General features: G+C 57.3%; 2 protein-coding genes across 2 annotated transcripts; one reads left to right on the top strand and one right to left on the bottom strand.

The window, feature by feature from the left end:
- Positions 1-1,562: 1,562 nt before the first annotated feature.
- BESB_005990 (uncharacterized protein) lies at positions 1,563-2,297 on the top strand (the record flags this gene model as incomplete). Its single annotated transcript, XM_029359354.1, has 2 exons — positions 1,563-1,642; positions 1,883-2,297. The coding sequence occupies 2 exons, from the start codon at positions 1,563-1,565 to the stop codon at positions 2,295-2,297; spliced, it is 495 nt and encodes a 164-aa protein (XP_029222267.1).
- A 3,484-nt stretch (positions 2,298-5,781) lies between these two features.
- BESB_005980 (uncharacterized protein) lies at positions 5,782-11,398 on the bottom strand (the record flags this gene model as incomplete). Its single annotated transcript, XM_029359353.1, has 9 exons — positions 5,782-5,863; positions 6,313-6,357; positions 6,570-6,761; positions 7,204-7,271; positions 7,681-8,208; positions 8,298-8,582; positions 9,046-10,759; positions 10,900-11,032; positions 11,200-11,398. 9 exons carry the CDS (start codon positions 11,396-11,398, stop codon positions 5,782-5,784), a joined length of 3,246 nt encoding a protein of 1,081 aa, XP_029222266.1.
- Positions 11,399-13,757: the final 2,359 nt, after the last annotated feature.

Below are 13,757 nucleotides of genomic sequence, written 5' to 3'. Positions count from 1 at the left end.
GGTCTCGCCATAGTTTTTGGCCTCCTCCCCACCGCAGAACCGCAGAACAATCAAGGCAGTACGGGCACCCTGCAACCCTATGTGGGCAATTTCCACTCCTTACAGAGACAAATTTCATTTGCAGTTCCGCCTAACATATCGTGGGGAAGGGAACGTCCTCGATTAAAACACTGCTAGAACACATGAGCTGCCTCCTTCAACATTTTCGTCACGGGTGGGCCTTAAACGGGATGAGACAGGGGGGACGCAATGGCAACACTAGTTCCTCCATACGTTGTGTCATTAAAAGCACCGCACCTCCCCCAGAGCCACGATACGAAAAACTCCGACCACGCATATTGGTTCTCGCGAATCAGGAATCCACATGCGCCAGATGGAACCCGACTTTGATCCACGAACACCCCAGCCTGAGCCGAAGCTCGGGTTGTCTCGTCCACGTGATGCGCACGATAGCGGCACGCCCTACAGGGAGCTTAAGAACACAGCGTTACTACGGGCGCAAGCAAACGACTTACAGCTCAAATCTCTTCTGTACGATCTCTAGTGTTCTTATCGTCCAGAACCGGATGCAGAAAACAAACGGCTGCATGGTCGGTCTGTGACCCGTTTTCTCTTCCGACACTACCGCAGTGTGACTGCACCCCGGCAATCCGGGCAGTTCTGACACACTGCGTGAAAATCCGCAGCAATTTCTAAACGTCTTTCGGACGTTCGGTACATTGTGCTACGTTCTGGATGGAAAGCTGCATTAGTCAAGCACTTTTAGCAAAGGCCCTGACGCTAACGTGATGCGAAAGTTTATTGGCTAGCATCTGCAGCCGCTGAGACTATAGCGCGTCACCGTGACGACGTTGAGTTCCGTAGCCGCCCAAGCCCAATAGAGACGCGAGCTACGTGCCGCTGTGGAGTTGAGCCATTCAGTGCTGAACCGTACTACCTGGCGACGCCGTTGTTTTGAGTCGCGGGAGAGACACCAGCCGTCGGAGGGTCACGTTTGTCGTCATTCTGTAGGGCGCAACACTACACTGCATCTCTATGTAATGAAGGAATGACACCTCGGTCGCTACAGTATTACCGTCAAATGTGAGTGGCCAGCTTTGCTAGGAAGAAGTTGGAGAATTTCCTCTTGTATACTTGTGGCGCTTTTCCTTTCGCGGTCGTGCCTGGAGAACAAGGTCGCCTGGCTTCTTCCGCACCGACCTTCCCCATGTGTTGCGCTGTGTGCGACCGCGCAGATTTGTTTGTTCGCGACGACGTGTCTCTCAAATTCGTATGTGTGAAGACATTTCTGTGGTGTGACTTAGCCGTTCACCCCGGTCATATACGGCCAGATTCGGTAGCTCGGCGCACATCCAGACTCGCACGCGTCGTCTGGTTTGAGACGGAGTAACGTCAGCGATATAGCCTGTTGTATGCCGCCTTTGTTGTCATTCCGAGGCGGCACAAAGTGTGCAGTATTTTTCCCTTCAGTCTAATACGTCAGCCGGAGAACGTCGACGCACGGGAGCGTTTGTGTGGTGGGTGGCTGCGCGTCTTGCTTTCTGTTGGCTGGAGGCGCACCTATGTGTAGACACTCTGAGTCCCGCAGTCGTATTGCGAATCGGGGCCGCGTCGAACGCAACGTATTTGAATATAACGTGGAGTGAGTGGTTATTGCCGCGGACCCCGGCTGACGAGGTCCAAACAGTTGATCACAGTAGCTCACGTGCAGGGGGAGCACCTGGTCGAAGCCGCGCACTCGCACGGGAAACATATACGAAAGTTTTCCTTGGAGGAACAGCCACTCAGCGAAATTGTCTGCACCACAAGGGACGCTTGGCGACGGAGCGCGATAAGGCTGAAGCGACATTGATGTGGAAGGAGATTCAAGAGTTGCCATCAGCGGCGAATGCTGGCTGGGTTCGCGAGCAAGCAAACTACGCATCAATGACAACATGGCAGAGGCAAGCGAAGCACTTCGGTTTGTCGGAGAGGCTGCATGTGTTTTTCGCGATGTATCCCGACTTATCGAGGATGATCTCAAGAAGATAGAGGACGCCGCTCGCGTATGGGACTATGCAGTAAAGAAGATGAAAGATATGCTGGATCAGAATGCTAGAACCATCAAGAACAACGATGATACCATATGCCAAGCCGAACTCATTCTGAGATTGAATGAGGCAGTTATGCAAGAGCACGGTGCTGAGCTGGCAAAGAACGCACAAGAAATTCATTTGTTGGAGATCATTTTGGAGATGATGGATCAGGTATCGCCGCAGTCCCCGATGGGCGCTCAGCCTTGTCACGAGGGGCATTGAGCACCTGCAGTTGCTGCGGGAACCAAGATTAGGGGTAACTTCCGTGTTTGTGGTTTCTGACTCTGCGGAGGCTGGACGATGGAGGTACTCCACTGGCGGTAGTGTTTTTGTGGATGGTCGCGTGTTCGAAGTCGCCACCTCACAGGTTTTTCCAGGCCTGCCTGTGCACTGGAGTGGGTCTGTGGGTCATCAGGATCCGGTTAGAGGCATTGCCCCCAAACCTGATACGCGAACCGGTTGACAGGATCCGTTCGATGCAATTACGTAGCGGAAAACTGGTGCGCGATCTTTGTATACCAGGGGGAGCTATCAGGTTGTGTTTGCAGGAAGTGGTACTGCGCCAACCAGCGTGGCACCACGAAGCTTCGACATGCCGGGAACAATGAAATATTTTCAGAAAGGAGCTCATCTTTTTTCCGAAGGTTCAGACAGACGGGGGGGGGGGGGGGGGGGGGGGGGGGGGGGGGGGGGGGGGGGGGGGAAGAGGGCGCCGGACTAGTCCCTGCATTTTGCGTCTGTTATGGTAGCGCTGGACAAGTTAGTACCAGCTAGCATAACATACGGAGCGCCGCCAACGTGTCCACCAAGGCGTGTGATTTGCAGGGCCCAGCTGGTGGCAACATCGTATTGTGTCGACCCTTCGATAGGTTTTTCTGCTCCCCTCTCCGCACTGTGGCGGAAACCGGGTTGTGGAGCATCATACAGAGTTGTACAGTAGATGCAGCAGTGTGCCAATAGAAAACACTAGAGTGTGCCGAAGAGCGCGTTGATTTGTGGTTGTGCAGCAGAAAGAGGTGTGCGGTCGGGTGGACTACTGTAGCATGTTCACCGTATGCATGAGGGAATTAGGTGTGGACGGGGGTAGAGCAGAGACAAAGTTTCGGAAAGATGGTGGTCCAGTGTAGCTAGTGGGTTGTTTGATTCATCGGTCAATTATGCGGGAGTAAGATTATTTACTCTATACAGAAAACTGGTTCTGGGGCAGGCGGGTCAGAAGCCACCCCGGTAGATACGGCAAGATATTTCTTTTCCGCATTCATGAGCCTGGCTGATTCAGGAAATGTACTATTTTTTCATGCATCACGTCGAATGAAGGCGGATGCTTAACACCATGTGACCAAGGCAATGAGGAAGTCTGTTCTCAGCTGGCGCTTATACAGCAACCGCTCTGTGGACAATGTGGTGGCAGCGCCCTGCAGCACCGTAACTTAAATGACGTGAAACACCTTCTTTTGTTCGGCGCAATGCCGGTTCTCATTTTTTGACGCATAGTGTTTCCGCGCGAATCACTGTTCACTAAACCGTGAATAGAGCGTGCACAGTGTCTAAGGGTAAGGGTCTCGGAAACTCTGTCGGCGACGTGACGCATTGATAGAGGTGACGGGACGACTTTATTAGGCGGTCACTTAGTTTGAAAAAAAGTGCCTTCATTTTCTTTCTTACTGCGTACGTGGTCGGCGCCGTGGTCACCTGTTGGCTGTACAGATCCTGCTCTAGTGGCGTATGGACTGGTCTCCGGTGCTGTGATGAGAGCGCGTGGGGCGGTCAAGAACTCCCTCGCGTACTCTGTCTCTCGGCACTTCGTGCGTCGCCGTGAGTGAATGAAATATATGGTTTTCTGCAGTGGAGTGGGTTTCCTACGGCTTCTGAGGTATGTCTAGCATCGCAAGCTCACTACATCGACAGTAGCGGTGTGTGCCTCGCAGGCTATGACACAAGGCGTTCGTCACGATTGATTTCCCTGCGGGTACCTCGCCCTGCTGAGGGGGGAGCACATGATGCTGCATCAAAGAGCCAGCAGTCGAGTTCATCGCTCACGCACAAGCTCTTCACGTTGCACGCGTCTGTCAACTTGAGTGTTCGTGAGCCCACTGTCAGATGACATGTGAAAGTGTGATTTGTGTTAGTGTATGTTGCATTACCAGCCGTAGAGGCCGACTCTGGGTTATAGGGTTTGTAGTCTCCGTGCATGCTACAATAAAAATTGACAGCCTAGTATATATATGCATATACATATATATTCACGTAAATATATATATATATATATATATATATATACTCATGTATATCGCGAGCAGATGAATCCCCCCAGACGCAGTGGAATAACGCTGGGACCGTCCACGTGACTTAACCACCTGCATATTACAAACGTATTAGCACTGCTCTTCACCAGCACACTTCATCCCGTTCTCTGAATTCAAGACACACCAATAGACGCACGATTCTGCAATACGCCGTCCTGGCCCTGAGGATGGTAATCTACTGGCTGCACGCGCAGTTGACACGACGTCGAAGGGTTACAGAAAACAATGGAATTTCCGGCCCGTTGTCCTCGCCTCCCGCTATTCATATTCTGTTACTTACCGGCAGGGCGGCAGTTCACCGCGGGTAGAATGCTCGTGTGCTAGATTGATAAAGAAATCGGGTGGCAGAAACTTTGCGACAACTCCCGGAGTTGTCTTCATACAGACAAAGAATCAAACCAGGCTCCTGCGTTCCTGGCACATGATTTCGCCTTACCAGCAACTCCATCGGCCGCGGACGAAGACAGTGAGCGTATCGTCCTGGCGACTTCCCCACATCAAAAAAAGAAGAATATGTGTTTCTGCGAGGAGCTTGCTCCTCTGACGCGTTCGTTGTAGGAGGCCCTGGATGTGAGCGTCCGCGAAGGCATGTCGGTTTCTCCTCTTCTGTGGAGTTCCCCCAGGGATTTACTAACGCTTCCCAGCGGGCTTCCCTCGATGTCCTTGCATTCGCTACTTCGGTCCCCGCAACCGACATTTATTCAAGTGTTGTTTTGTGGCAATCGCCAAGGAGATTCTGACGGGTAGGAATAGTCCGGAGTATCAGGTGGCCAACATTATTAACTACGACGGAGGACGCGGAACGTACAGTCCTCGTTGGCGCTGGACATGCGAGAGAAAGCGTAAGTGCATGCCGCGGGCCTGCTTTGCGATACTGGCTGAGAGAGGGCCAGGTGAAATTGCAGGACAGAGCTCTGGCATGCTGGCAACGTGCGATCTGTAGTGAGCGGGTGGCCGTTGTGATCCCTGTGATAGTGTGACGGAAAGACGGAGGCACAACGCTCAGAAACGGACTCCATAGAACGCATCTGGCCCGTGTTGCGGTCGATGCCGCGGAACCAGCACATGTTGATAGCGCAGCAGGAACACTGAACACCCCAGTTGCGAGGGAGCACGAGGCACGTGAATAGGACAGCACACATGCTTGTCTACTGAAGCACGTGGAAGACACATGCGCCGCGCAAGTGTTTCATGTTCTCCGCAGCTCATTCCCCAGCGCAACTAGCAGAGTGGCGTTGTATATTTCACACTGAGCTCCTGTCGCTACAGGCTCAGGGCTGCAGCACGCCGGGCGAGGCCGCAGACATTCTTCTGCGCAGGCTCTCCAGCGCGTGGTCGCCCAGCCGTTAGGGCGGCAGAGAAGCTGTCGCTCCGCTCGAGGGAGCTGACAAGGCAATGATTTACATCACTTTCTCGAAGGCGGCCGCTACACGTTGTGCCTCCACCAAGCGGGTGTCGACGAGCTTTCTCAGGGCGACCGCGCTGGAAAAAAACCCATGTAAAACGCGGCGCTATTTTAGATGCAGGGGCTGAGAGCCGTGGCGAATCCGCTACCAAGAGCCTCGAGACCAGGATCCTAGCCTTTCGTGAGTCTCAGTGGAAAACTCCAGCCCCTCTGTTTCGCGGAAATGAGGAACCCTAGTCGGTAACACACGCGCGCCAGCTACTAAGAATGTCATTCTGCCTGTCTACACCCTGCTGCCTCGCCAAGAGTACTGCACACGGGTTTCCTCTCTCGGAACCGGCCGCGCTCTGCTGTCCAGCAGAGCAGCAGCACCCACAGAAGAAAACGCAAGCGCCTCAACACCCCTGTCTACAAGCGTTACTGCTGCAGCTACCACGGAAGTACATATAGTAGACGGCAACACAGGAAAGACTTCCGTAGCACTGCCTCCATGCCCAATCGCACCGTCGACACATACGAGACTCACTCAAATCCTGACGCAAACGCGACGACGGAGCCGTTCAACGACAGCCTGCAAACACTCGCAAACACCCAGAAAGACTTTGCCGTGAACGAGTCCGCTCATCCATTTCGCCCGCTTGAGGAAACGCAGCGTGTGTCGAAACGCTTCATAGCTCCCGCGCGTCTGGCGGCGGTACAGGCACAGCAGCCGGCACTGGCACCCGCCTGTGCCTCACTGGACAAGCGAAGGACGGTGACCATTCGTCCGCGTTTTCCACTCACATATCGGGGGCGAGATTCGCCAGCGTCGCGAGGCACTCCTCTACGACATCGAGCCGAAGCGGCAACTTCGATTTTGAAATGTACTGCTCGACAAGCACGCGCGTGTCAATCGTCTTGCGAGGATCCCGGTACACACAGGCGTCCAGGAGACAGCTCATAACCCACTTCACGTTCGCCCATTGCCTCGCGTCTCTGAAGAAAAGGACGAGACAAGAGATCGGCGCTTGCATGCTTCGCGCGTCTGCGAAGATACGCCCCTATCGCCACAGAAAGCCGGAGCCCCGCCTCCCGTCCCCCCACCTCCCCCCTCCCCTAAGCCTCTACGGTGCTCAGCCCGTGCGATGCATCTCTACAGATGGCAACTCCGAGGAGAGGCACAGGAGATTCCAACGCGACTTGTCTGCAACTGCGTCAATGCGACAACCCACAAAAAAGCCTTGCATCTGAAAATGGACACGAAAGGGCGGGCATGAACAAACAACGGAGACAGAAAGGAGGGCGGACCCTCAGCCCCACGGGGATAGTCAGGAGGGATCGAAAGGCAAAACGCAACGAGAGACGACGAAGGAACCTCCAAGGGACTGAAATCTGTCGTCTATTTTCCCCACCCAAAAACCCCGCCCCCTCCACTTACTGATGAAGACCCGCGCGCTGCTTCCGCATCTCTTCTTGTTGGAGCCGCGCCTGCCGTCGCGCCTCGGTCTGCAGAAGACAACACCGCACAATACGCCTCTGGAATCGCCAGCATAGGTTCATGACTGCTCGCCGCGTTGCCGCGCTGACGTGTTTTGGCATGTCTGCGTCATGCTCCCTTCACATACACATCCTCGTTGACCCCAGCGGACGCTCACTCTCCACGCCCAATCACATTCCTCTGCGGTTCCTAATAGTTCTGGCTCCCTGCTGAGGCTTCTCCTCACTAGGCGCTGGTTGTGGCTGTTTCGCCCCATCTCTGTCGAAATGAAGCCCGCCCTTCTTCGCCATCTGTGGTCTGCTTCTCGCATCAGGAGGGAGGGCAGCGCAGCTCGGTGCTCGATATGGCAGCTGCCTCCACTCTATCACTCCACACGTCTCGTCATGAGGCACGGTGCTCTCTCGTCCGTTGGCTTACGCGTTGTCTAAGTCTCTCTGAAATGGGGCTTGTGCCTGGAGACGACGCACTCCGCAGGCTCGAGGTGGGCGAGGCCACGGCGTCGGCTTCGCGACACGGTGAGTGGAGCGCCGCGAGCGCGCTTCCCTGCCTCGGAATCTTTGCCACAGGAGAAAGCGACCCTCGAGCTGCCGCGAGACCCGAAACCGCCTGGGCTGCGCCGTCAGCTAACATGTGAGAGGCGACAGACGACGCGGAGAGGCGCATATCTGCGGCCGATAGGCGGTACACCAGCGTCTCGCCCTCGCTCGCGACCGCCTCCGCCCCCCCGGCGAGACTTTGCCAACCAAGTCTCGCGCAGCGCGACCGGCACCAACTTTCACACTGCCCGCCATCGAGGGGGGGGTGCAGGCCGCCACGCCAAACAGGCGAGACGCGCTGCCGCCGCCGAGCGCCGCCGCCCCTCCGGCGGGGCGCCGGCCTGCGAGGCCCGCGAGCGAGCAGGAGGGCGAGTTTAGCAGCGTGCCCTTCGCCGGAGAGGCGACCGCGCTGCGTGAGAGCGGAGGGGAGGTGCCAAACATCGCGGCCTTCTGGGGACTGAGAGAGTCTGCGCACGCGCTTCGCTCGCGCGTGCCCACCGAGCCCTTTGACGGCGACCGCAACAGCGTCTTCGCGGGCCGCGCCGGCAGCGCGTGGAAGGGCGGAAGTGGGGCGGTGTCGGGATTGAAGCCCGACACCCAGCGGCCCTGCGTCAGCGCGGACCAAGCCTTCTCGAGCAGCGCAGACAGCAGCGAGACGTCGTGGCTCGCGCCTTGACTCGTCTTCAGATACTCCAGTTCGCACACAAACACCCACAGGACCAACACCCCTCTGAACTGCGCGAGACGCACCGTCGGGTTCGCCTCCCGGGAAACCAGGACCACCTGAACACACGCAGGCAACGCTCCACCGCCGCGATGAGGGATAATCGATAAACCGTGGATACACATATATATATATATATATATATATATACATACCTATTTTGATTCACATGCAGGTGGATACACAGGCAGCGGTGCTACGAACTCACATATTGGCAGCACCATCCTAGATCTGTAAAAATAACTTCTGCCTGTATGAATCAAACCACGGACACGCCCCTCCGTGCTCACTGGCCGACATGCCGGCACACCACATATAGGCATACTCACACGCTGTAAATGCACATACACAATCATATCTATCTATCTATCTATCTATCTATCTATCTATCTATCTATCTATCTATCTATCTATCTATCTATCTATCTATCTATCTATCTATCTATCTATCTATCTATCTATGTACTGGCATGTAAATGTCTATGCATGCGAGTGCGGTTTCGCGGGATCCCCGAGTCTTACCTGAGGAGGCAGCGCTTCATTTTCTGTCCCCGAAGGACGGCGCTCGGTGGTGTCGGCTGAGTCGCCTTTCGCGGCCACGCGCACCGCAGCGGCTTGCGCCTCTTCGGGCGCGAGGACGAATTCCAAAAGCTCGAGTTCGAGGTTGTCGGCGAGGCGCTCGCGGGAGACAAGCACGAGGGGATTTCTTCTTAAAGGGGACAGCGGCGTCTCAGTCTTCTGCTCCTCTCCCTCCCGGTCGTCGCCGTTCGAGCCCGCGGGGCGCAGTCGCCGGCTGAGCGGCGAGGCCGTGAGAGGCGTCGCGGAGAGACGCCCTTGACCCGCGACTGACGACTTGTTTTGCCGAAAGCGCCACCCGAAGAGGTGCGGCGCTAGCCACAGCATGCGAGCAATGTCCTCTTCGTTCAGCTGGCCGCTGCGACTCTGCAGCCCGTTCGCGGACGAGACGAACGAAGAGCCGCCGCGCTTCAAAGCCGAGAGCGGCGAACCGGAGGTGAGGATGGAGGCCGCCCCCGGCAGCGACGACGAAATGCCAGGGTCCTGCGTCAGGCGCTGAAGCGCTGGGAAGATTCGCGAAGACAAGCCCAGCGGCCGCGCCGCGTCGTGCTCGCGGTCGCACACAATCCGCAGAGTCCGAAAGTGCCGCCAGAGTCTCTCCAGCTCTTGACCAAGAGGCAGTCTCTCGAGAACCTCGAGCTTCAGCGACGTGATGGCATGCAGCAGACCGTTGACGCGCTCGCGCGCGCCTCCCGCACTTGGCGCCGCCCCGAGGCCGTCCTCCGCGCCAGACAGCGAAAACAACGAGGCGAGGAAGTGCGGGCCGCCATACGCCAGGGCACCGTCGTCTCCCTGGGGCGGCCGCGCGGCGGGGGCCTCAACGAGTCTGCTAACGAGCCACGTCGGACAGGGCCGGTCCCGCGCGACTGTGTCAGCCCCGAGGGCCCGCCCCGTTCGGCGATCCTCGCGGAAACAGGCTGGACTCTGTCGCACCGGCGTGAGGCGCATGGGCGACAGCACACACTGCCGCTTGCCCGTAATCGGCGACCGGCGGAAGGGGGACGCCGGCTCGAGGTCGGGTCGCTCGCGGCGCTCTCCCGTCCCCGCCCCGTCGCTCCCGCGCCCCCTGTCCCCGTCGAGACCCGCCGGCCCCACAGTGCTCGGGTCTGTTTGCGGGCGCATAGGGGACATGGAGTCGCTTCGGTTTCGCCGCTTCGAGCGGCTGAAGGGCGACGGCGTGGCGGCTTCATCGGCGAGCGCGAATTCAAAGGAGTCGCGCGGCCGGCGCGAGCCGCCAATGGGCGTCCCTTCTCCACTCCGTGGAGGCACAAGAGACACCGAAGGCCCCAGCGGCCCCACGGGACTCTGCCGGGGCGACTCTGGGCGCCCGAGCGGAAGGGCATCGTAACTCAGGAGAGACGGCAGACGCGAAGGTGTGGAGGGGAGGACGGCGTCGAGACGCGACAGAGATCGGCTGGCTTCCCTGTCTTCTATCCCTCGTCTCGGCGGCGTGCGACACCCATCTAGGTCCACATCCGAAGACGCAGAGGATGGGCCCCCTGCGGCGCCGCCCAGAAGCGAAAGGCCCCGGTGCGTGGGCGTCCCCCCGCGCGGCTCCCAGTGGCAGCTGTAGGCGACGTCGGCTGCGCTCCGCCTCCGATCGCGGCCCCGAGGGATGGCGTCGGACAGCGGGGGCGAAGCGGCGAAGAGGGCGCGCTGCCTAGCGAGTGAGTTGCCGGCGGAAGCGATGGCAAACTCGCGAGGGTCGTGGACGAGGGAAACAGGCACGGCACTCTGGAGGCGAGGACTGCAACATGGTCCATGTTCTTCTCAGCCAGCCCCGCGGCCCCCCTGTCGCACGTGTCGTCTGCAAGCGACGCTGTCGAGGCACCCAGGAGACTCCCGGGGGTCAAGCTGGAAACCGGAAGTCGCCGCGCGAGGCCCGGCGACGCAGGCCGGGCCGCGGGGGGGACGGAGGCCGGAGAGTCTTGCCCTGCACAACCAGCGAAGGCAACGGCGATCCGCCCGCTACTGAATTCGTCTCAGATCTCTGGCTTTGCAGAAGGAAACGGTCGTTCTCCGGTGAGACGCCTCGTGTCCTCGCGAGCGACGCCAGGCGAGCGCTCCCTCGGCTGGCGCCCGCCCCCGCCGCAGCCTGACCCTCAACAGCAGAAGCCTCCGCCCTGACTGCAAGTTTTTTCTTTGAAGGCGAAGCACATAAAACGTCCGAAGAATCTGCAGCATCCACACGACCGCGTTTCCGCTGCGCCAGCGTTCCCGATGGCGACACAGTCGACGTCTCCATCTTCCTCGACACCGATCTCTTCTCGGGGGACGACGCTGCCGGCACAGCCAGCATCCTCTCGGATGCGCAAAAAGAGGAACAAAAGGCCGCCAAAAGAGTGTACTTCGCGACAAAGGCAGCGGTGTACGTACACCTCCCCTTGTTTTCCGCGACAGCCCCAAAAGAAAGTAGTGGAGTCACACTCCGCCACCTGTTATGCTTCGTCTGGGAGCAGTCACAGCGGAAGAAAAAGCAAAATAATGCGGCTCCGCGTTTTACTCTTCCTAGAGTATCAGGGTCTACGCGGAATGCGCTGGAGCAAGAATGTGTGAGGCATCCATCCAACCGGTTCCTTGCTGTATCTACAAACTCGGTGCATCGACATTCAAGCAGAATTCCCGCGGGGGCGACAAGCTGCCGCACGATTGAAAGACAGGCCGTAGAGCTCGTTTTTTCATTAATTCGGCTTTTGAATGTAGTCGAGAAACGCGGTGACAAACAGGCAAACGGCGGGGGCGCCTTTCCACCGGAGCAGGGGAAGCAAGAAAATCAACGGTATTCCGCTTAACGACCTGGGCCTGTCAGGGACCGAAGCGTTTGCTACCGAAAAAGCGGATGCGGTATGAAAAAAAAAGCGATAGTAGTAGGAAAAACTGCGGTGAACCGAGAGGAAAAAGAGGACACAAGCACGAACGCACTGTGCTCCGTCTCCGCTCTCCCCAAAATGCCGTCGGCGCTTTTGGCGGACAAAAAAATCTAGGAAGCAACAGTGCTTCCCCGGGATAGTGAAGACCGTACCGACCCGCTTCGACTGCGGAAAACGCTTGTTCTCGCCCTTTCCATCGTTTCCTTTCCCCGCCTCTCCTCTCTTAGCTCCCTTTCTCTCCCTCTCTGCTGCCGGCACGTGTGCAGCTGGGGTATGCAGGATACTCCCAGCACACCGTCAGCACCGGGGCGAAGGGCGAAATGGCAAAAAGCAGCATCTGCCACGAAGTTGACCGCAACACCAAAGAAGAATTCGCTCCTCCTCTCTATCTTACTCTCTCCTGAAAGAACCCGTCTGCGGCGGGGCGGCACGGTTGTGCTTCTTTGCAAAGCACGAGACGGAGAGCGCCGTTGCGCTTTTTCCGCCCTCCGCTCTTCTCGCGCGCACTGGCGAGTATGTACACCGGGCCTGGGTGGCGGGGACTGCAACTTCTTGGAAAATGAGGCGGGCGCGGACGCCTTTTACGGACCGAGAGACGCTGCGGAAAACAGCGCACGTGCAACAACAGGCTTCCTACAGCGTACAATCGAAACAGAAAGACACAAGGACGACAAAGTTTTCCGCTCGACAGCGAGCGGAGTCGTGTGCCACGAATAGCAGCGCCCCTGACTGATGGTGAAGGGCGAAACGTGAGGCGGGCGGCAGTGTCGCCGCCCTATACGCGAGACACACTGCGCTCACGGGGGTGGCGGCACACAGGGAACAACATGCGCGTGGAAGGAGAAGACTAGTTGATGCAGCCGTGTGTAGCGCGCTGTCTTCTGCTTGCAACGAGCGCGGATAAATCTAGTGAAGGTAGAGCCCTGTTACACCACATCCTCTTTTGCTATTCTTCTATTCTTTAATGCACAAGATTCACAGGTTTCCTCCTCCTTGGCTGACTTCCCCTGCCTTGTTTGCGCGCTTTTCCGCCCTTTCAGCTACATGCAGCTACGGTTCGTGAGGCTTGTCTCCCGTCCTCGTTGAAAAATCGGCGCTGGCTGAGTTACGTTCTCCAAGCCGGATACCTGCCCTCAGCTCATCTTTTGTCTGTCAGAGATCCTCTGATTGCAGTTTCGCTTTTCGGGTCTCTGTACTGGGATAAGAATTTACCGGCGACCTCCTCTGCGGCACAGCGACTCCACAGACCGTGGATGGCGTGGCCAGCCACCCATAAGCTGCTGGACGGGCTCGTTCTCGTTCCTCGTTTTCATCTTTCTATCAGTATTTTTGGTGTGTGTACACTTCGCCTGTCTGTTGAGTGTAGGGTGCGAGCTGCGCAACTCTCAGCTTTCCCCGTTTCCAGAACTTAGGCGGGATATTCTGCCGTCCCCTGTCTTGTCAAAACACACGCCGGCAATGCCGACGACGCTGTTTGCTTTTAAGATAGATATTGTGTTACTGGCTTCCTGTCTTATGGCCATGCCGATACGTGCCCTTTACATGGCGGAAAGAGTGACTGCAGCGGCCGTCTGATTTTTTTGTCCCCTCAGGCCCAGGCCCTTCCGACACCCCCAGAGGCACGGAGGCCCTTGCCCGTTTCCCTCTCCTCTCCTGTACCTTCGCCGCCACTCACCAATTTGCTTTCCGTTCTGAAATATGGTAGCACTTATGACTAGCACCGCTTGCCTTGCTCTTGTCACAAAAAGGGCTTCTCGGTAGTCCACATTTGAACGCCCCTGTCCCTCT

This window comes from Besnoitia besnoiti, chromosome I (assembly GCF_002563875.1).
Source record: "Besnoitia besnoiti strain Bb-Ger1 chromosome I, whole genome shotgun sequence".
NCBI classification, from domain to species: Eukaryota; Apicomplexa; class Conoidasida; order Eucoccidiorida; family Sarcocystidae; genus Besnoitia; species Besnoitia besnoiti.
This window is presented reverse-complemented; position numbering and strand designations above follow the sequence as displayed.